This window comes from Schistocerca nitens, chromosome 8 (assembly GCF_023898315.1).
Source record: "Schistocerca nitens isolate TAMUIC-IGC-003100 chromosome 8, iqSchNite1.1, whole genome shotgun sequence".
In the NCBI taxonomy this organism is placed as follows: Eukaryota; Metazoa; Arthropoda; class Insecta; order Orthoptera; family Acrididae; genus Schistocerca; species Schistocerca nitens.
Genome location: NC_064621.1, coordinates 432,204,663 through 432,229,089, shown reverse-complemented (window position 1 = coordinate 432,229,089; position 24,427 = coordinate 432,204,663). Strand labels below are relative to the sequence as shown.

Sequence of the window (24,427 nt, the reverse complement as noted above, 5' to 3'; positions counted from 1 at the left end):
TAAAAGCTGCAAATAAAATGTACACAATAATAAATGCCCATGCCCCGACAAATGATAAAAATAATAAAAAAGAACACAGAGAAGAGGTAGAAAAATTTTGGGAGCACTTAGATCAAACGACGAATAACATTAATCAAAATCACATCAAAATTTTAATTGGAGACTTCAATGCCCAGTTAGGAAGGGAAAAGAGATATAGAGACATAATAGGGAAATGGACAGCACAAAGAAGAACAAACAAAAATGGCATAAGACTAGTGGAATTTTGCAGAAACCATGACATGATCTCAAAGTCGACGTATTTTAAGAGAAGACCAAGTAAACTAAAAACTTGGAAACATCCAGACTGGAAAAAAGGAGAATGGCAACTGGACCATGTCTGCATGGATAAGAATTACCACAAGGAAATTTACAATGTGAAAGTACTGAGAGGGACAGATACCGGATCAGATCATTACATGATAAAAATTAAAATTAAATTAACCCCATTAGCAAAGAAAAAATCCCACCAGAAGAAGAAGAGAACCTATGACCCTCATAAACTGATACAAAATGAGGATTATGAAGCACAAACCAGGGATATAAAAATAACAGATGATCTGGAAGAAATAATTCCCAAATTGAAACAAATAGCTGAACAAGTTGCCCCTATAAATCCAAGGAAAAAACACCAGTGGTGGAACGATGAATGTGATGAAGCAGTGTTGGATCGACACCAAGCCTGGTTAAGGCATCAAAATGAAAAAACAGAAAAATCATACTTGGAACTCACAAAACAAAGGAAGACAACACAAAAAATAATAAGGAGAGTTAAACGTCAGTACCAAAAAGATATACTTCTAATGATAGAAACAAATAGTGAAAAAACAAACTCAAGAGACTATTACAAAATATTTGGCAGACAATTACAAAGATATGATCCTCCAACATTAATGTTAAAAGATAAAGATAATAACCTAGCCCATAGCAATAGTAAAAATACAGAAATTCTAGCAGAAACATTTAACAAGTTACTAAATTGTGAAGATCCCCCAGAACTTCTTCAGATAAACACAGAAACCCTAATTAAAACACCAGCAGAAAATATAAATCCACCTACAATTAATGAGGTCTACAGAGCTTTGAAAGAACTCAAAAACTACAAAGCAAGTGGAGAAGATCAAACGTTTGCTGAACTTTGGAAATATGCAGCAGAACCAGTGAAGATAGCATTACACCAATGCATAGTAAAAATCTGGAATGAAGAGAAATTACCAGAAAATTGGACTACTGCTATAATACATCCATTACATAAGAAAGGAGAAAAATCAAATCCAGACAACTATAGAGGAATTTCCCTTTTGGACTGCACGTATAAGATCATGTCAAGAATACTATACAACCGCTGTAAAGATCAACTAGGACTGGAACTGGGAGAATATCAAGGAGGATTTAGATCCTGGAGAAGCTTCCCAGAACAGATAATCACCTTGAAGTTAGTTATGGATGTCTACAAAAGAAGGCAAAAACAACTAGTCATAACCATTGTAGATTTCAAAAAGGCGTATGATTGCATCCATACATCTTCAATGATGAAAATATTAAGGAATTTTGGACTTCATCCTAAATTAATAAAAATGATACAGTTAACCTTAACAAACACCAAATCCAAAGTAAAATTTAGAGGAGAAATATCTGAACCATTTACGATTAAATCAGGGTTGAGACAGGGAGATTGTTTATCACCATTGCTATTCAATTGTGCTCTTGAATATGTAATGAGAGAATGGTACAAGGAAAATCCTATGAATATTAAAATTGGAACTAAGAAAGATAAAATAAACCTAAATTGCTTGGGATTTGCTGATGACCTAGCATTACTAGCTAATAATATTCAGGAAGCCACGAAACAAATGACAAGCTTACAAAATATAGCACAAAAATTAGGACTCCAGATATCATTTGAAAAGACTGAAATAATGGTAACGGATCCACTTGTAATAGATCACATCACAGTGAACAATAGGGAAATTAAAATAGTGAAACAATTTAAATACCTGGGTGAAATCATAACACATAAATTGGACGAGAAACCTGCATGGCGAGCAAGAACTAATAAAATGATAAAAGCTCAAAAACTAACATGGTCTACGTACAATAAAAAATGTCTATCAATTAAAACAAAATTAAAACATTACAAGACGGTGGTTCAACCAGAGGTTACATACGGAAGTGAAACTCTTTTTAAAGTCACCCAGAAAAACAGAATTGACAAAATTTTAAAAGTAGAGAGAAGAATTGCTAGAACATGCATAAATAAGAAATATCAAAAAGCTGGGCAATGGCGGATAGTTCCAAATGAAGTGGTATACAGGGAACTGGAGCCCATCACTGATACTATACGAAAGAAAAGGATCTCTTTTTGTGGTCACATTCTGAGGACACCAGAAACCAGATTATCAAGGAAAATTATTGAGAAACTCTGGAATTTGAAACAACAAGGAGGATGGCTTAAGGAAATAAGAGAGGATATGGAAGAACTGGAAATAACTCTGGATGATTTGCAGAACAAAACGCCAAATTTAAAGAAGTTGAGGGAGACAGAAATAAGATTTAAACCAAAAATTGACAAACGACATACAATGAAAAAGGTATTTACAGATAAGGAACGACGAAAAGCATCGGAACGAATGAAGAGATACTGGGCCACTCGGAAGGGGAAAATACCAAAGAAGAGGACCAGAAATGATTGACTGAAGTGGTCCAATGAGGCCGTAAAAGCAGAAGAAGAAGAAGAAGAAGAAGAAGAAAACCACAATGGGTTTGCCATGTGCTATGTTATCTGACAGTTGGATCATAGCACAGCTTTTCCAAAAACGTAAAAAGTTCTTGGGGAAACATCAGCAAACAATAGAAAACTAGATAGTTTAAGTGATGTTAGACAGCCAATATCTAGGGGAAATGTGGTGCCAGAATGCAGACAGTTGCAGCTAATTGTCAGCTATTTCTTGGTATGGTGAATCCAATACTTACATGCAGCTCTGAGGTTTTCTTAAGAAACTGAAAGAATTATGTTCATGTTAATGTGATTACAATCCACACCACAGTTTAAACAGTATCTGATCAACACTATTTTACTATGCATAAGATTTTCACTATGAATCTCCCACCTAAATAAATTTCTTTACAGAACTAGCCTTTGAACCACAGCTCAATATGAACATGTCTTGTATGAGCACTGCCCTCCCATTTCTGCTCACCTGGTCTTGTACATGCAAATTTAATGGTTCAAATGGCTCTGAGCACTATGGGACTTAACATCTGAGGTCATCAGTCCCCTAGAACTTAGAACTACTTAAACCTAACCAACCTAAGGACATCACACACTTCCATGCCCGAGGCAGGATTTGAACCTGCGACCGTAGCAGCAGCACGGTTCTGGACTGAAGCGCCTAGAACCGCTCGGCCACCGCGGCCGGCCAAATGTAATGTATTTTATTTACTCTTGCCTTCTACTGTCCTATCAATGAACGTATCAGATACCATATCTCTACAGCAGCACTAGTATTAATGCTGAATACAAAAAGACATACAATCTGATCACTGCGTACAAGCATGTCGAACATAAATGTCTCATCACAAATAACTCCCTAACTCCATAACTCCCACATGGTAAGGTTACAAACTGACATCTCCACAATAAGAACATACACTCAAGTCTAATAAAAGGTATGGCACTGACTCACCTTTCTACCAGTTTTGGCAGTGTGAGACTGACAGTCACTGTCAATGTGCGCACCAACTGCGATATCAGGCGGTTCTCCTCGTTTCACAGGTATAGGTACATTGCACAGTGGACACACTGGCACCTGTACATCTTTTTTATATGCGGAAGGACAGCTGTGGCTGTTATACGAAACATGATCTTTACTGCAAACAATCAAAACACAACATGTATTAGCTTATAAGACATATGAATGAGTGTCATGGAAATGGAAATGAAGTCCCATGCTTCTCGACAGAGTGTAGGGAAACAATGCGGGAGACCCACACCGGTGTACTAGGCAAGAATGGAGGTGGTTTGCTGTTGCCTTCCTCTGACCATAATGGGTATGAATGATGATGATGAAGACGTCACAACAACACCCAGTCATCTCGGGGCAGGTGAAAATCCCTGACCCTGCCGGGAATAAAACCCGGCAACCCGTGCTCAGGAAGTGAGAACGCTACCATGAGACCACGAGCGGCAGACTAATGAGTGTTGTAGATTAAGTAATTTAAGGAGACAAGGTAACAACTCACTGAACTGTTATTAAAGCAATGAGAGGAACATAAGCAAGACAATGTTGCTAGCTATTCAATGAAATCTTCTTCAGAGCTACAGAACACATGCAAACATGTCAATCTCCCCCCCCCCCCCTCCACACACACACACACACACACACACACACACACACACACAGCAACACTGTCCCTAACCAACAACATCGTGCCACACTGCGGCTCGAACAGGGATAATGGGTTGTGTCAAGGGATGTGGGAGAGAGAAGAAAGGAGCAGTGAACAGGAGGGAATACTGAGGAAGAGTGGCTAATAGCTGCAAAGGTAAGACAGCAGATGTAGAAGACAGGAAAGTTCCACAGGTGAGTTCTTTTTTTGGGAGAGTGAGATAAAGGAAGGAGGAGACTGGGGAGGGAAGCATTTGAATGCAGGATGGATCATGGGGCAGGAGTGGAGCAGTGGGGGGAGGGGTGGGGGGCAGAGACTAGCAGGCACTAAGGCCAGGAGGATTACATGATCACAGAATGTGTTTAATGGACAATTTCAATCTACATAATTGAGAGTAGCTCATCTTGGGTAGCGAGGCTCCAGAAGACATAATTTTTGAAGCAGCAGTCGAAATTGGGCATGTTGTGTTTAGCAACATGTTTCGTCATTTTGAGTGACCAGCTGATTGCTGGTTAAGCCAATATAAAATGCAAGGCCGCTTTCAGGGAGCGGAAGGCCAGTGGGTAATTTGCAGAAGCGGAACTCTGAGCAAAATGTTCCGCTAAGTGGTTTGCAGTTGTGTCGGAGTCAGTACAGACTGCTCCATTCAGTGGAAGCGTAGGTACACTGACAGGGGTCCGATAGCCATAGAGTCGCCTAATCTTAGCCCAAACCTGCGATGGAGAGGTACGGAGGCCAATGGTGGAGACATATCCTTCCCAGCACTCCTGCTTGCATTGGCGAATGAGGCAGCGGGCTTGCGCACGGAGCTGTTTAAAGGCGATGAGGTGTTCCAATGAGGGATGCCACTTGCGACACTGGAATGCCGCCTGCAATCTTTAATTGCCTCGGGGATCTCGGGTGACCACCAAGGCACAGTCCTCCACCAAGGGGAACCAGAAGAACAGGGAATGGCAGATTCTGCAGCAGTAACGATGCTGGTGGCGACCGGGAGAACCACCGCATCAATGGCGTCATTGGTAAGAGCCTCAATATTGGCAATGGAGGCGAACAAGTCCCAGTCAGCCTTATTCACAGCACATCTGCCGGGGCGCCCAGAAAAGTGACACTGTGGCAATGACAGAAAGATCGGAAAGCGGTCTCTACCGTTCAAGTCATCATGCACACTCCACTGGACAGATGGTAATAGGCTAGGGCTGTAGATCGAAAGGTCGATGGCTGAGTATGTGCCATGTGCCACACTGAAATGTGTGAAGGCACCAGTATTTAAAAGAGAGGTCGAGTTGTGACAATACTTGCTCAACAATGCGGCCTCGGCCTGTTGCCACTGATCCACCCCACAGAGGGTTATGGGCATTGAAGTCGCCCAGTAACAAAAAAGGCAGCGGCAATTGGTCTATCAGCGCAGCTAGGATATGCTGCGGGATATCACCATCCGGTGGAAGATAGAGACTGTAGACAGTTACAGCCTGAGGCATCCACACCTGAACAGGGACAGCCTCTAAAGGTGTTTGTAGAGGGACAGACTGGGTGTAAAGAGAGTGAAGGACGTAGATGCAGACGCCACCAGATACCCTCCCATAAGCTGCCCAGTTCTTGTAATAACCCCGATAGCCATGGAGGGCAGGGGTTTGCATCGCCGGAAACCAAGTTTCCTGAAGAGCAATGCAGAGGAAAGGGTGAAGGCTGAGAAGTTGCGGAGCTCAGCAAGATGGTGGAAAAAAACACTGCACTTCCACTGGAGGATGACATTGTCCATGGCCGAGAAAGGCATGAAGGGACCAAGGAGGCATATTACGCCGCTGGGTCACCTGCTGCCACTGATTGAGTACCGACGGGAGCAACATCCATCATGTCTGAGGGACCGGTGAGATCTAGGTCCTCAGCGGACACCAGAATCTCCATCATGTCTTCAGATGCAGAGCTTGTAGGTAGTGGTGGAGTGGGTGCCACTGCAATTTCCTTGGTCTTAGGGGTCTTTGATTTTGATTTCTCACGCTGTTCCTTTGGTTGCCTTTGCTGGAAGGACTTCTTTGATTCAGTCTCCGGGACTGAAGAGGACTGCGAAGCCCTATGGCCAGCTACCAGGGGCTTCTTCAGCCCCTGGCGGGTGTCTGGTTTGCCACTGGTAGGAACCTGGGAAGGGAGTGACCCAAGGGATCCCTTCCTAGTGAGAGAAGCCAAAGAAGACTTATGCTTCTCCGGCTTAGAAGTGGGGACTGGTGTCCCCAATGGTTCAGGAGGTGCAGTTCCCGAGGTAGGTGGTGCGGGAGCAGCAGGGAGGGAAGCGCCCCCCACCATCAAGGGGGCAGGTGTGGTCCTCCGGCTCTGAGAGCTGACTGTATATGGTGCAACGGATGGAGCTGTAACAGGAGTGACAGTGGCAACATAAGATGACGTCACGCGCAAGGGATGAAGCCGTTCAAATTTCCGTTTAGCCTCAGTGTAGGTCAGTCGGTCCAGGGTCTTGTATTCCATTATTTTCCGTTCCTTCTGTCCGGTGAGCAAGGGGGATGGTGCTCTCCGCAGTTGACACAGATGGGAAGCGGGGCACATGGAGTATCGGGATGGGATGGACGACCACAATCGCGACATATGAGGCTGGAAGCACAGCAGGAAGACATATGGCCGAACTTCCAACACTTGAAGCACCGCATCGGGGGAGGGATATCTGGCTTAACCTCACAGCAGTAGACCATCACCTTCACCTTCTCGGGTAATGTGTCACCCTCGAAGGCCAAGATGATGGCACCGGTGGCAACCTGATTATCCCTCGGACCCCAGTGGATTTGCCAGATGAAATGCACACCTCATCGCTCTAAGTTGGCACGCAGCTCGTCATCGAACTGTAAAGAAGGTCCCTGTGGAAGAAAATGCCCTGGACCATATTTAAGCCTTTATGGGGCGTGATAGTAACAGAAACATCCCCCAGCTTCTTACAATTGAGTAATGCTCGTGACTGGGCAGAGGATGCTGGTTCCCCCCCCCCCCCCCCAAGACTGACCCGGACCGCATTTTTGACAAGCCCTCCACCTCCCCGAACTTGTCCTCTAAATGCTTTACAAAGAACTGAAGCTTTGTGGACACACAGGATTCCCCATCAGCTCTCATACAGACTAGATACCGGGGTGAATACATCTCACTGTCATTCATAGCCTTTTGTTCCTCCCAAGAGATGGAGAGCAAGCAGGACTGCAATGCAATGACGAATAAGCTGGCTAAAGATCTCAATGCACGATGGACAGAACGCACCAAGTAAGGCGCCCTTCCCCAATTGGCTCGCTCTTCGGAATAATTTTGAAATATGGTGGTCAAACCCAAGAGGGGACCATCACATAAAAGCCGAAATGTTTGAGACTCCTTTTAGTTACCTCTTACGACAGGCAGGAATACCGCGGGCCCTATTCTTATCCCCGAACCCGCAAGGGAATAGCCGGACTAAGTAGTACAAAGAGTATTATTTCAGTCAGTATCACAGAACCAGAGCAATATTTCATGTGCATCCCTGCACTTACTTGCTTGAAGACATTAGAGAACCACAGGAAAACAAAATCATGATGATCAGATGATAATTTGGAATATGCTCTTAAATATGAATCCATAGTTCTACGACCACCCCATTCATTCAAAGTAATCTAACACACGGACAATTACACTCACAAATTAAAACTGTTATTTCAATGAAAACTGTTTCCAGTTTTCTTACATCACCTCCGAATATATTTGATCTGCCAGTATAACAACAGCCTCTGATGGACAAAATAATATCCAAATACCAAATTCCTCCTCTTTTAATAATAAAATCACATTTTCATTCCACCAGCTTCTCAAGTTTTATGTTTATGATAGAGGTAAATTTTCCATAAAATATATTTCATATTTATTAATTTGTTTATAATAATAGCTGATGTTAACAGTTTTCTGGACAGTATGTCATGTACGAATTATGTACCAAGTGCTGATACCTGACTGGTATGCTTATGCACAGCAAAGAACTGCTATGATCCTAGCAATGCTCAGCTATATTTGCATTATGTTTAACTGAAGTGTGCAAATATTACAACAATGGAAAGCTTTTTGTGTAACAAAAATAAGACATGTGACAGATCACTATTTACCTAAAAGAGAATATCACAACCAACTTTCTTTTAGTTTAAATAATGACAAACAAAGCAATGAACAGTAGCTGCACACTAATTTGTAAATCATAAAAGCAACTTAGTTAACTAGTAAAATAAAATAATAATAAAGCACAATAAAAATAAAACAATAAAATACTTTTAAAAGGAAGTGTACGCCACACCTTTCTCACATTTTCTGCTCTCTTCACTTTCGCAGGAAGATCATCAGAAGGAAATATACAAACACACAAGGCTGAGGCCCAGCTGTGATTAGTAGTGATCTTGGGATGGTTAGTGAAAAACAGAAGATGTGTTGGGTATGGAGGGGGAGTGGTAGCATGGTAGGAGTGGGAAAGATGCTGTACTGTTGGCTGTGAGAATGTGCAGGAACATGGCAGGGTCAGCATAGTGGGCCACTAAGTGCAGCATTGGAAGGCTGAGCTGGAGGGTAGGAAGGGGGGAAGGAGGGAAGGAGGAGAACGGAGAGAAGCAGAGAAAAGGAAGGACTATGCAGGAGTGCTGAGGGGACAAAACACACATGTGAGGCTGGAACAGGAGCAAGGAAAGAGGCAATTGGAAGACATGAAATTGTGACTGTTGAGGCAAGGAGAAACAAACAAAATATTGCAGGGAGAGCTCCCACTTGCACAGTTCAGCAAAGCTAACATTGGTGGAGAAAGTCCAGCTGTCACTGGCTGTAAAGCAGTCACTGAAGCAGAGCACACTATCCTGCATGGCATGCTCGGCAACTAAGTGGTCCAGTTGTTTCTTGGCATTTGGCAATGGTCACACAAGCAGAAAGACCATTTGCTAGTGGTCACTCCCATATAACATGCCACACATAGTTGCAGCTAAACTGACATACCAAATGGCTGCTTTCGCAAGTGGTCCTGCCTTTGATGTGCTACGGAATGACAGTGACAGGACTGGAGTAGTTGGCAGTGGCAGGATGTGTGGGGCAGGAGTATGAGACATAATTGGTTGGGAGCAGAGATGGAATAGGGATGGGCAAGGATGTTGTGTAGTTTAGGTTGGTGACAGAATATCACTGTGAGAGAGGTGAAAACAATACTTTTCATTTTATGGCAAGACGAACCATCAAAAGTCTGTTGGCGGTGGAGAATGAGATTCAGGTGCTCCAGTCCTAGGTGATACTGAGTTATAGAATTGGGGGGGGGGGGGGGCGTCCTCTGAGACGGCCAATCAATTGGTATGTAGCGATGGTATAGTCTGTCGGTAAACTGAAGAGTGGGCGAGCGAGTCCCCACTCTGCCAACCCAGCTACGTCACAAGGCATTTCTACAGGCTGTTTCACAATGTAGTACCGGCTCTGCCGCAGCGGGCACTTTAAATCTGAGGCGACACCAAGTACAGATACGTCTCGGCTGCGTTCACCTTTAGACAAATGCATTAAGACCACAAGGAATACAAAAAACGATAGCTTCTTCTGAAACACAACATTATACAGTAAATAATATTAAGATAAGAATGGAAGTCAGGATTATACTACAAACATAGAACGGAATGCCTGTTCATGTGAATGTATTGTATGTTCCTCTATTGCTATTCGTAAAATGAACCCCATATAAGGCAATCAATCTGTAGAATCTAAGGCTTGTTCTTACTTTGTGTTTCTACTAAAAGGCAAAAGTTTTCTTTGAAGGACTTGCAACACGAAGAGTGTTTAAAAAGTAAGCAGAAATTTATAATTTTGTGTGTTGTATTAGTCCGATTGGCACTACTTCTTTGTCACTGTCTTCATAAACATGTCTCAAAAGTATGTGTACAATGTTATGCATATTGGGTATTTACTCTGTTGTCAGCTGTCAAAAAGGTTATATGTGTTTTTGTAGCATCAAGGATTATTTGTTTTGTATAAAAGCAGATTAGAGAATATGTCTTAAATTTTGTTATAGGAATCGAATAAAGTGTATGAAGTTTTTAGAAATGTTAAATATTGCTTTTGGTGAGCCTGTTATGAGTGAACCAAGGGCATACAAGTAGTATAAACATTTCAAAGCAGGTCTTAAAGGACAGCAGTTTTACAAGCATGGATAAGATTAAAAATGCACAGCTAATTTTTTTTTTTTTTTTTTTTTTTGTTTGGGTTTAAGGGCGTTCAACTGCTGAGGTCATTAGCGCCCAGTCACTGTTGTGAGAGCACATGGAATCTGGTAAAACTCAAGGGGATTGGGGGGACACCAGAAGGACCTGACAAAGATGCAGATAAAATAAGTAAAAAGGTTAAATGTCTTTGGACAAGCCAGTTAAAGTTATAAAACGCAGAATACGAGCAGCTGCTCGAGCGTCATCAGCTAAAACATCCAGTAAAGTAGATGGCAGGGACAGGACAACACGAAATTGACTAAAACGGGGACACGACAATAAAACATGGCACACTGTTAATGCCTGACCACAAGGGCACTGCGGGGCTGGGTCACCTGAGAGCAGGTAGCGGTGGCTAAACCGGCAATGCCCAATCCGCAACCTGGTCAGAAGGACCTCCTCGCGCCGAGATGGTCGGGAGGATGTTGTCCAAGCAGTTGGGAGCGGTTTTACTGCCCGGAGCTTTGTTTCCTTGGAGGAATGACCAAGCATCCCACCACAACGACACAAGCCTCTTACATACATCCCCACGAACGTCAGATGACGGGACACAATGGGAGGCTGGCCGAGGCAGGAGGACTGCAGCCTTGGCTGCAGCATCCGCAGCCTCATTCCCAGGCACTCCTACATGTCCGGGAACCCACAGAAAGCTGACAGAACCACCATTATCAGCAAAAGAATGGAGGGACTGCTGTATCCATTGAATCAAGGGATGGACCGGATAGGGAGCTCCAAGGCTCTGAAGAGCACTGAGTGAGTCAGAGCAGAGTACATACGATGAATGGCGGTGGCGGCGGGCATACTGAACGGCCTGATGGAGAGCAAAAAGCTCGGCCGTAAAGCTGGAACATTGGTCGAGGAGCCGGTATTTAAAGGTGGCGGCCCCGGCGACAAAGGCACAGCCGACACCATCGTCAGTTTTGGAGCCATCAGTGTAAATAAAGGTGTGACCGGCAAGTCGAGCACGAAGTTCGACAAACCGTGAGCAATACACTGCAGCCGGAGTACCCTCCTTCGGGAGTGAGCTGAGGTCGAGATAAATATGAACCGGAGCCTGGAGCCAAGGTGGTGTCGGGCTCTCACCCTCTCTGTAGGTGGTAGGGAGGGCAAAATCCAATTGTCGAAGCAGGCGACGGAAGCGGACTTCGGGGGGCAGCAGGGCAGACACATACAACCCGTACTGACGGTCGAGAGAATCGGCGAAGAAGGACTCGTAAGAGGGGTGGTCGGGCATAGACAACAGCCGGCAGGCATACCGACACAGCAGTACGTCGCGCCGGTAGGTCAATGGTAACTCGGCAGCTTCAGCATAAAGACTCTCGACAGGACTAGTGTAGAAGGCTCCGGTCGCAAGACGTAACCCCCGATGGTGGATGGAGTTGAGACGGCGTAAGAGGGATGGCCGAGCAGACGAGTAGACGAAGCTCCCATAATCCAGCTTCGATCGGACTATGGACCGATACAAGCGAAGCAGGACAGTGCGATCCGCTCCCCAAGATGAACCGCTAAGAACTCTGAGGACATTAAGGGAACGTGTACAACGGGCCGCCAAATAAGAGACATGTGGAGACCAACACAGTTTCCTGTCCAACGTGAGCCCTAGAAACTTAGTTGTGTCCACGAATGGGAGAACAACGGGACCGAGATGTAAGGATGGCGGAAGGAACGCTTTATATCGCCAAAAGTTGATACAAACCGTCTTCTCTTCAGAGAACCGGAAGCCATTTGCCACGCTCTATGAGTAGAGGCTGTCTAGACAACGCTGAAGGCAGCGCTCCAGGAGGCATGTTCTCTGGGCACTGCAGTAGATCGCGAAGTCATCGACAAATAGAGAGCCTGAGACATTAGGTGGAATGCAATCCATAATTGGATTGATCGCGATGGCAAAAAGGGCTACGTTCAAGACGGAGCCCTGAGGCACTCCGTTCTCCTGGAGGAAGACGTCGGACAATACGGAACCCACACGTACCCTAAACTTTCGATCCGTTAAAAAGGAATCAATAAAAAGGGGCAGGCGACCGCGTAGGCCCCACCTGTGCATAGTGCGGAGGATACCTCCTCTCCAACAGGTATCATAAGCCTTCTCCAAGTCGAAGAACACGGCTACCGTTTGGCGCCTTCGCAAAAAGTTGTTCATGATGAATGTCGACAAGGTCACAAGGTGGTCAACAGCGGAGCGGCGGCGACGAAAGCCGCATTGGACATTAGTAAGTAGCCGTCGAGATTCAAGAATCCAGACTAACCGAGCATTAACCATGCGCTCCATCACCTTACAGACACAGCTTGTAAGAGAAATGGGGCGGTAACTAGAAGGAAGGTGTCTATCCTTCCCGGGTTTGGGTATAGGAACAACGACGACGTCGCGCCAACGCATGGGGACTTGACCTTCGGTCCAGACGCGATTGTAGGTACGAAGAAGGAAGCTTTTGCCCGCCGGAGAAAGGTGTGCCAGCATCTGAACGTGAACAGCATCTGGCCCCGGAGCAGAGGACCGGGACAGTGCAAGCGCACGTTCGAGTTCCCGCATAGTAAAGGGGGCATTATAAGTTTCCAGATTCAGCGAGTGGAAGGAAGATCGCCGAGCCTCTTCTGCCTCTTTCCTGGGAAGGAAGGCAGGATGGTAATGGGCGGAGCTTGAAACCTCCGCGAAAAAGCAGCCAAAGGCGTTGGAGACAGCCACAGGATCAACAAGGACCTCATTACCTGAGGTCAGGCCAGGTACTGAGGAGTGGGCCTTAATGCCTGACAGCCGGCGCAGGCTACCCCAAACGACGGAAGAGGGAGTAAAACTGTTAAAGGAGCTGGTGAAAGAGGCCCAACAAGCTTTTTTGCTGTCTTTGATGACTCTACGGCATTGCGCTCGGAGTCGTTTGTATTCAATACAATTCGCCAACGTAGGATGGCGGCGAAAGGTGCGTAAAGCACGTTGTCGAGCACGGATAGCGTCCCTACAAGCCTCGTTCCACCAGGGGACGGAAACGCGACATGAAGAAGAAGTAGTACGAGGAATGGAACGTTCGGCAGCATTGATGATAACAGCCGTGAGGTATTCGACCTGACTGTCACAACTGGGAAAATCGTGGTCCGAAAAGGTCGCCAGGGAGGAGTAAAGTCCCCAGTCAGCTTTCAGTATGTTCCAGCTCGAAGGACGTGGGGATGGGGTGTGGTGCAGGAGACGAACGACACAGGGGAAGTGGTCGCTCGAATAGGTGTCAGAAAGGACATACCACTCGAACCGACGGGCAAGAGTGGTAGAACAGATCGAGAGGTCCAAGTGGGAGTAGGTATGAGTAGAGTCCGAGAGGAAAGTCGGGGCGCCAGTATTGAGGCAGACAAGATTGAGATGGTTGAAGACATCCGCCAAGAGTGAGCCTCTTTGACAGGATGCAGGAGAGCCCCAAAGGGGATGATGGGCATTGAAGTCGCCAAACAATAAAAACGGCGGGGGAAGCTGAACGATCAGGTGCATCATGTCAGCCCGACTAACAGCAGATGACGGTGGAGTGTAGATGGTACAAACTGAAAAAGTAAAAGCAGAAAGAGTAATGCGGACAGCTATTGCTTGGAGTGGGGTGGTCAATGGGATGGGATGGTAATAGACATCGTCCCGAACGAGCAACATGACCCCACCATGAGCTGGGACACCGTCCACAGGGGTGAGGTCATACCGCTCCGAGGTATAGTGGGTAAAGGCAATACGGTCAGTCGGGCGCAACTTGGTTTCCTGGAGACCAAGGACGAGCGGACAGTGCAGGCGGAGGAGCAGTTGTAATTCCTCCAGATTAGATCGAATACCTCTTATGTTCCAATGAAACAACGCCATCGCTAGTCAAAAAGTTGGGGGAACGAGACGGGGGAAGAGCTGGTCACCTCGACAGCCGCGGAGGGCCAGGTTGCGAGGGAACAACGCTACAACCGACGGGAGGCGGATCCTGTTCCATCGACTCGTCGCCAGTTGCGGCCGCTGTCCCTGGTTGTGTAGGAGGGGCAGCATCGTTTGCCGACGAAAGGCCAGCTGAGCGCCTGGCAGCAGAGCGTCCCGGCGAAACTGAGGACGGCCGGGAGCAGCGACTCACGGATGGAGCGTCAGACGAAACGCGCCGGGGTGGAGAGGGGGATAGAGACTTCTTCTTGGAGGCCTTCTTGAAAGGCCGAGGCGGCACAGGGATGGTGTGCTGGACCCGAAGAAGGTCCTCACGTGTGGGGTCCGTTTTGGAACGCCGGACCTCGGAAGCTGGGGTCCGGAACGTTTCCCCGATGGACGCCTGAGAAGAGGATCGCTTCTCAGGTGGCGTGGGGGCAGGAGGAGGAGGAAGGGTGGCCCCTGGGGCAGAGGGGGTGGGGGCCACGGGGGAGGAGGATTTGGAAGGGAGGGATTTGGGAGGCGGAGGCAGAGCCCCCTGATGGGCGGAGGAGGCGGAGGGGGGACAGGATAGGGGTGAGGATACCGCGGAAGGAGTGGACACAACTGAAGCAAACGAAGTGATCAATGGCACGGGATGGAGGCGGTCATACTTCTTCCTGGCCTCAGAATAAGAGAGCCGATCCAAAGTTTTGATTTCTTGTATCTTCTTCTCCTTCTGATATGCGGGGCAGTCTGAGGATCTAGGCGAGTGGACGCCAGGACAATTAATGCACCGAGGTGGTGGGGTGCATGTATGTTCCTCACGAAGAGGACGTCCACAATCGCCACAAAGGGGCTCAGCCTCACACCGTGACAACATGTGCCCAAAGCGCAAACACCTAAAACAGCGCATAGGAGGCGGGACGTAAGGTCGCACGTCACACCGGTAGCACATCACCTTTACCTTCTCCGGGAGAACGTCCCCCTCGAAGGCGAGGATAAAGGCCCCGGTGTCGATGCGACGGTCTTTGGGGCCGCGCTGGACTCGCCGGACGAAATGCACGCCTCGGCGCTCCAGGTTGGCCCTGAGCTCCTCATCAGATTGTAGCAGGAGGTCACGATGAAAAATAACCCCCTGCGTTCTATTTAGTGCCAGATGTGGGACAATGGATACTGGGATGTCCCCTAGGCGGTCGCACGCCTGGAGCGCCGCCGACTGTGTGGCGGAGGTGGTCTTGATAAGAACGGACCCTGAACGCATCTTGCTGAGAGCCTCGATTTCCCCGAAGATGTCCTCAATGTGCTGAACAAAGAACATGGGCTTGGAGGTGGCGAATGTCCCCCCATCGGTTCGAGAACAGACCAAATAGCGGAGGAAGTACTTCGCCCCAAGCCGGCGGGCCTGTCCCTCCTCCCATGGAGTGGCCAAGGGGGAAAGGGCAGGAGAACCAGAACTAGAAACGGTACCTTTTCTTTTGAAAGACTTGGCCGCAGAGCGACCTGATACGTGTTGACGTTTCATCTGCGAAACGTCCGCCCCGATACCACCCACTCCGACCAGGGGCTCTCCCCACGGGCGCCACCCAGCCGCAGCAAGGGCCACCTGGCAGGATGACCATTGCCGGGAGTCCTGATGCCCCAAGGAGACGGGCATCTACTCCTTGGCCGACGTGGGGAGGGTGCAGCTCAGGTATCGGCAGTACGATCCCTGTGTTGTCAGGGGGCTACAACCTAGAGGGTACATGACGACCCCACCACAACGGGCTGGCTACCGTGCTGGATTTCTGGTGCCATGGCATCATGATCGCTGGTGCAGATGGAGATGCACTATGGGCGTGACTTGGACAACCGATCAGGCGTTTAGGCCCAATTTGAGGAATAGTGGGTATGGTTACAACGCCGGTGCAATGCTGAGTGCCAAGGTCTTAGTGCACTTAGGACCAGTGGTACACCACGTAAGGTGTCCTTCCCCAAAAGGCTCGTACTTCTGTAGAATTTTGAAAAATGGAGGTCAAACCCCAAGGGGGACCATCACATGGAAGGCCGAAACGGTTGAAACTCCTTTTAGTCGCCTCTTACGACAGGCAGGAATACCTCGGGCCTATTCTTACCCCGGACCCGCAGGGGGGATGCACAGCTAAGAGACCTATAAACTATCCCGAAGAAACAGTTCCTAAAGAATTTCAGGAATTGGAAAAAGCACTGGCACAAGTGTATAGTATGTAATGTGGAATATTTTGAAGAGGATAACATTGCTGTAGATTAACAAATAAAGCTCTTACCAAAAAATAAAAATTAATATGGGAACGCACCTCGTATGTTAAGCTTTTTGCTTAGAAGTACAGAATAATGTACATGTTTCGAAGAAAATTTCAGCAGTGTTTAGAATAGCTATTGCACACATTGCCTCTTACGACAGGCAGGAATACCTCGGGCCTATTCTTACCCCGGACCCGCAGGGGGGATGCACAGCTAAGAGACCTATAAACTATCCCGAAGAAACAGTTCCTAAAGAATTTCAGGAATTGGAAAAAGCACTGGCACAAGTGTATAGTATGTAATGTGGAATATTTTGAAGAGGATAACATTGCTGTAGATTAACAAATAAAGCTCTTACCAAAAAATAAAAATTAATATGGGAACGCACCTCGTATGTTAAGCTATTTGCTTAGAAGTACAGAATAATGTACATGTTTCGAAGAAAATTTCAGCAGTGTTTAGAATAGCTATTGCACACATATTTAAAGCAATATGTCTCAGAATCAGTTGAATAGAGACCCAGATAGAGATTAAGTGTTCCATAAGCATCAAAGGTTTTACGTGATTTTGAAACTGTTTATAACGATTGGTTTCCTCCCAAGATTATTAGTTTTCCTTCATGGCGATTCCACTAAACCATGCGGCTTATTTTTGCGTTCGTTCCTTATGCGTCCAATTGGAAGAAGCTGACATTTGCATAAATTGCAGCCCTTTGATTGGGACAAGTAATATTAGCCAACACTTCTTTTTGGGCCACCTCTTTAATACACGCTGTAATAACATTAGAGACGATCAAACTCTTGTTGCTCTGCAAATACCTCCTCTTCCTCGTATTCTGCACAGTTTCTTGCAATGTTTGACGATCATCCATCATTTTCGGATATTGAAGTATATCATTAAGTATACAAATTTAACTGACTGACACTGGCAACTAAGATCCCACGAACAGAAACAACGTATATCACTGCACGCCGATCTACACCGCTAGACAGGTAACGGGCAACACATTTTGGGTTCCCCTGTAGGCCGATGGCAGCATTCTTCTGGGAAAGGCCACTTCCCCAACCAAAAGTGCTGCTCGCTCTTGAGTTTACAGACAGACTATAGATGGCTGAGGAGACAAGAGACAAGGCATGGGAGATCTGTTTCCGGGCAAGGAGTGGAGGGTTTACCATTGTTTGGTTACACAAACATCTATCCAATATCAAGACTACACTGTGCTAACAATTTCCAGAGCGATTCTTCAAGCATAAGACATTTTTTCAATAGCACATGTTGCAAAGTGTCGAAGCAAATTTTCAGCTTCAAGACAGCTACAGAAATGTAGTACTGCTGCCAGTTTTGGCAGATCCTTCAATGATTTTACATGATGGATCACATTTATTAAGGCTACGTGTTGACAACAGGTATCACCCTCTCCCTTCTATCATCATCTCCTACACAACACCATTACAGTCATCAGCACTTAACAGATACACTTACATACAAAGCTTTATACTTCGTGATGGAAAGGTGCCTGTGGGCACTGAGAATAGGGGAAACCTTTCATTTAGGTGGCTGAACCTGCTCTTCAGGGCCTCCCACCCATTCATGCTGTACGAGTTTACTTTCACTTTTACTAAATTCCTATGACACTCTTCACTAAATTTGGAATTCAAAAGTTTTTTTTTACCTTCTGATCAATACAACAGACTCATGATGTTTGATCTGTATTACATATGGGACAGTCAATCAAATGTAACTTTCCGTTTTCTGCCATACAACATGCTGTGGTGAAAAAAGAAGTGTCAAAAATGGGAAAGAAATATTTGCGCAAAAACCAGTGAATGAAACAAATTATATTTGTGCCAAACAGTGGAAAAGTTAGAGCAAGCTCAAATCTAAATTTGTGCTGACATGACAAAATCCAATAAAAGCGGTCAGAGTAACCAGCTTTATGACCAAAGAATATCCTATTTAAACAATAGCAAGATGTGCCTGGGTTAAGAAGAATTTAGCATACTGGAGTATCCAAAAATAGTTTTATCTTTCCATAATAAAATTATGAATTACTGTTATTTTCTTTGCTGTGCAAATTAATTGCAAAACTAACATAGGAGATTAGATAACATATTTTCTTACATCATCTAAAAAAAAAGAAGTCAGGAAAGTTAACCTACCAGAAAATTTTTTCACATGCATCACACTTCAACGGCAGATAATCTGAAAAATTAAAAATAACAAAATAAACACATTTATATAAGCTTTTCCAAAATAGTAATGAATTATTTTGCTGTGCAAAATAAAAATAATTTCACACCAGTACTCTTCAGCCATTTCTAGAAGTAGTTAGATAAATTACGCTTATAAAACTAAACCAGTTAGCAGATATAAACATCTAAGGGAAATTGCTTTTCTTGACTGCACCACAACAAATTTTGTGTTATTAAACTTCTAAAGTGAAATAAAATGAGTCACTACTGAAAAAGGAAACATGCAAAACTATTGACTATCAATGAACCTAAGATGCAATTTACACACACACACACACACACACACACACACACACACACACACACACACACATATTCCCGCGTGGAATGTTTCCCTCTATTATATATGTAATAGAGGGAAACATTCCACCTGGGACAAATATATGTAAAAACAAAGATGATGTGACTTACCAAACGAAAGCGCTGGCAGGTCGATAGACACACAAACACAAACATACACACAAAATTCTAGCTTTCGCAATCAACGGTTGCCTCGTCAGGAAAGAGGGAAGGAGAGGGAAAGACGAAAGGATGTGGGTTTTAAGGGAGAGGGTAAGGAGTCATTCCAATCCTGGGAGCGGAAAGACTTACCTTAGGGGGGAAAAAGGACAGGTATACACTCACGCACACACACACATATCCATCCACACATATACAGACACAAGCAGACATATTCAAAGACAAAGAGTTTGGGCAGAGATGTCAGTCGAGGCGGCAGTGCAGAGGCAAAGATGTTGTTGAATGACTGGAGCAGATTCGTTTGCCACGAAGACCTAGGCTGTAGGGAAGGAACCGTTTGATGTGGAATGGGTGGCAGCTGTCATAATGGAGGTACTGTTGCTTGTTGGTGGGTTTGATGTGGACGGACGTGTGAAGCTGGCCATCTGCTCCAGTCCGGAATCTCTGAACCATTACACCAACAACCTGACAACAGCTTTCGCATCCCACAACTACCCTCCCGACCTGGTACAGAAGCAAATAACCAGAGCCACTTCCTCATCCCCTCAAACCCAGAACCTCCCACAGAAGAACCACAAAAGTGCCCCACTTGTGACAGGATACTTTCCGGGACTGGACCAGACTCTGAATGTGGCTCTCCAGCAGGGATACGACTTCCTCAAATCCTGCCCTGAAATGAGATCCATCCTTCATGAAATCCTCCCCACTCCACCAAGAGTGTCTTTCCGCCGTCCACCTAACCTTTGTAACCTGTTAGTTCATCCCTATGAATTCCCCAAACCACCTTCCCTACCCTCTGGCTCCTACCCTTGTAACCGCACCCGGTGTAAACTCTGTCCCATGCACCCCACCCTCCCACCACCACCTACTCCAGTCCTGTAACCCGGAAGGTGTACACGATCAAAGGCAGAGCCACGTGTGAAAGCACCCACGTCATTTACCAACTGACCTGCCTACACTGTGACACATTCTATGTGGGAATGACAAGCAACAAACTGTCCATTCACATGAATGGACACAGGCAGACAGTGTTTGTTGATAATGAGGATCACCCTGTGGCTAAACATGCCTTGGTGCACGGCCAGCACATCTTGGCACAGTGTTACACCGTCCGGGTTATGTGGATACTTCCCACTAACACCAACCTATCCGAACTCCGGAGATGGGAACTTGCTCTTCAATATATCCTCTCTTCCCGTCACCCACCAGGCCTCAATCTCCACTAATTTCAAGTTGCTGCCACTCATACCTCACCTGTCATTCAACAACATCTTTGCCTCTGCACTTCCGCCTCGACTGACATCTCTGCCCAAACTCTTGGCTTTGAATATGTCTGCTTGTGTCTGTATATGTGTGGATGGATATGTGTGTGTATGTGTGTGTGTGTGTGTGTGTGTGTGCTAGTGTATACCCGTCTTTCCCTCTTTCCTGATGAGGCAACAGTTTGTTGCGAAAGCTTGAATTTTGTGTGTATGTTTGTGTTCGTTTGTGTGTCTGTCGACCTGCCAGCACTTTCGTTTGGTAAGTCACATCATCTTTGTTTATATATATATATATATATATATATATATATATATATATATATATATATATATATATATATATATATATATGCTTGTGAGATGTCTGCTTGTGTCTGTATATGTGTGGATGGATATGTGTGTGTGTGCGAGTGTATACCCGTCCTTTTTTCCCCCTAAGGTAAGTCTTTCCGCTCCCGGGATTGGAATGACTCCTTACCTTCTCCCTTAAAACCCACATCCTTTCGTCTTTCCCTCTCCTTCCCTCTTTCCTGATGAGGCAACAGTTTGTTGCGAAAGCTTGAATTCTGTGTGTATGTTTGTGTTCGTTTGTGTGTCTGTCGGCCTGCCAGCACTTTCATTTGGTAAGTCACATCATCTCTGTTTTTAGATATATTTTTCCTACGTGGAATGTTTCCCTCTATTATAACTATATATATATATATATATATATATATATATATATATATATATATATATATATACACACAATCATCTTTGAGTTTAGATATATATACAATGTTTTTGATGTCCTAATTCATACTGAATTAGCAACACGATGGCAAAGTGACATTATAAATGTAACTGGCTGAGTGACTTGGTTCATGTACTCAACAAAGACCATTTTCCTAGACAATCAAGAGCTGGTATGGCTACATAAAGCTCTCACAGAGGTCAGAGACAGAATGTACGAAAAACAGCTACTGAGCTAGTAGTTTCCAGCTTCAGCTATTATAGCATGTAGGCCTCAATGTACTGCCTTCTATAAAGCTTAAAGCCATTTTGATAAATAAACACTTTATTTGCATTGCCTCTGATGAGTTTGTTCAGCTTCTGCTATGTGCTTGTACTTATTTTTAACTTACGTCATTTCAATCATTTCTTCACATTTAAGTCATCAGCCTTTTGACTAGTCTGTTGTGGTCTTCCATTCCTGGATGACTAAGTGTTCTACGGACAAATTACGCTTCATGCATCTTTAGAGCAGTGGTTTCCATGGCCTCCTTCAACCTCATGCTTTTGATCATTGTTGGTTTATCTGCCTTTGGGCACAGTTCCCCGTCAGAAGAGCAGGAGGATGCCCTAAACCTTTTAAGTTCCTTCATCTTCTTTGACAATGTATTTAACAGAATGAGTATGACTCCTTATATCAAAAATCTTTGGTCAACATAAAGTATTTCATTAATTTGTAAAAAGGTAAATTTTTTGTGAAAGAGGAAGTTGATTTGAACATTATAGTATTTTACTAAGCATGGTTCTATTGAACTCGGTATGTCCTTGCATTCCTTCGGTCTTTCAAGAGACTGAACCAGACAGCCATGGAGGAGACAGTTTAACAAGGACTCCAGTTTAAGGCGCAAAGTGCCATTTTTCCTACCAATGAATCATTGCCAAAGGTGAAAGAAGTCATAAGGGGGGGGGGGAAGAAAAAAAAAAATCATATGACCAACATGGGATTGAAACAAAAACATTTGGATTTAGTATCCATTACACCACAAATGGGCCAAATCAGTGAAGAACCGTCTTTATAAAAGCTTTTATTTCACTTAACCCTAGGACGCCTGGGGGGGGGGGGGTTCATTGAACCCACAATTTTTTTATGTCCCCTGCTTTTGCCCAAGGAACTTTCATACTATATATTCCCTTTGAATTATTGTTTGTTGGCTATTTTATAAAACGTTAGTGTCAATATAGTTTATAGAAAATACCTGCTTTGAAAGAAAAAATAAATAGGCCTAAACTTATTATGGGTCCAACAACCCCCTCCCCCCCCCCCCCCCTCCTTAGGCTTCCATGCTATAGAAAATTTCCCTTAGTAGGATTTCGTATTTCTCATCTCTACAACAATGCAAGTTAGTTTCTTGTTGGTTGGTATTCTTGATATTCACAACAATCAGTTTACTTTCAGGGGAAGTGATTGTTGATGTCAGTCAGCTGTTATTTATCTTGTAAACTTGCAGTGAGTTAGTGCAGTTCCCTACTGTTCCCACCCAGACTTAGAAATGACTAAAAGAATACGTGGCTCGTCTTTAGAAAGTGTTCTGAATGAAATATTAGATGAAGATTCTGACTCGGGGAGTGAAAGTGAATATGAGGATGGTATTATGGAGTATGATTCAGACCGGGAAAGTGATTTGGATGTTAGAGAAGATGAAGATAGCGCAGCTTCAGGCAGTGACCATCAGGATGTTATTGTGGCCAAGCCTGGAAGAAGGTATGTAACCACACACCCTAGAATTCCTCAGAGGTCTGTTGCTAATATAGTAAGAGAGCAGGCAGGAGTAACTCCAGCCGGTGTTTGCCATTCACTTGGAGAAGCCTTGAAGTTACTTCTTATGCCTGACATCATGGATGTTATAGTATAACATTCAAATGAAGAGGCAATTAGGCGAAATGTTACTTTGACTAATGAGAAAGAATTGTATGCCTTTATAGGAATCCCGATATTTATGGGGGCAAATAAGGACAATTCTGTCAGTGTACACGATCTTTGGTCAGCCAGTTTACAAGGGTATTATGGCAAGAGAACGTTTCAAGGAACTTAATCATAAGGTTTGATGACAAAAGTACCAGCCAGCTAAGAAGGGAAGCAGACAAGTTCACAACAATCCATGATGTTTTCAACAAAGTGAATGATAGGTTTCCACTACTGTATAAACCAGGGGTCCACCTCACCATTGATGAGATGCTCAGCTTGTTTAGAGGGCGCTGCCCCTTCAAAGTATTTATGAAGGATAAACCGGGCAAGTAAGGCATCCTTATACGCATGATGTCCGATGCAGTTGACAGATACGTCTTGAATGTGGAACCCTATGCAGGTACTGTTCAGAATTTGTCGAAAGAAGATCGGGGTTCAGCAGCTGTCGTCAAACGTCTGGTAGCGCCTGTGAAAAATACTGGTCGAAATATTACTACAGACCGATACTACACATCGGTGGATTTGGTGGAAGAGTTATACAAAGACTACAAAGTTACTACAGTAGGAACTCTCCAGTCAAACAGGAAGCATATTACAGACATAATGAAGAACACGTAAAATCGAGAGCTACATTCATCAATGTTCTTGTTGCAAACCCATCAACAAGTAGGCCTCCAGTAACTTTGGTGTCCTACATAGCAAAAGCGAAACCAAGTAAAAACTTACTGATGATGCCAACAATGCACCAAGATAAAGGCACTGTTGGAGGAGAGAAGAATAAAACTGAGATAAATGCATATTATAATTCCACTAAAGGTGGAATTGATACCATTGATCAAATGGCGCGTCTGTACACCTGCAAGAGGGGAACAAAGAGATAGCCTCTATCTGTATTTTACTCTCATCGACATTTGTGCTATCAACGCAACCACCATATTCATCCAGCACATCCAAGATGGAATGAAAAGAAACACAACAAACGGAAACTTTATCTTCTGCAAGCTGGGATGGAACTAGTG

General features: G+C 44.9%; 1 protein-coding gene across 1 annotated transcript in view; it reads right to left on the bottom strand.

The window, feature by feature from the left end:
* The window catches only part of LOC126198760 (AN1-type zinc finger protein 2A), a 68,567-nt gene that overhangs the window by 30,735 nt on the left and 13,405 nt on the right, over positions 1–24,427 (bottom strand). Inside the window, exons 2-3 of the mRNA XM_049935316.1 lie at positions 18,918–18,960; positions 3,726–3,909 (exon numbers count right to left, since the gene is read on the bottom strand). Coding sequence (XP_049791273.1) covers positions 3,726–3,909; positions 18,918–18,960 — 227 coding nt within the window. The remainder of the gene's footprint in view (positions 1–3,725; positions 3,910–18,917; positions 18,961–24,427) is intronic.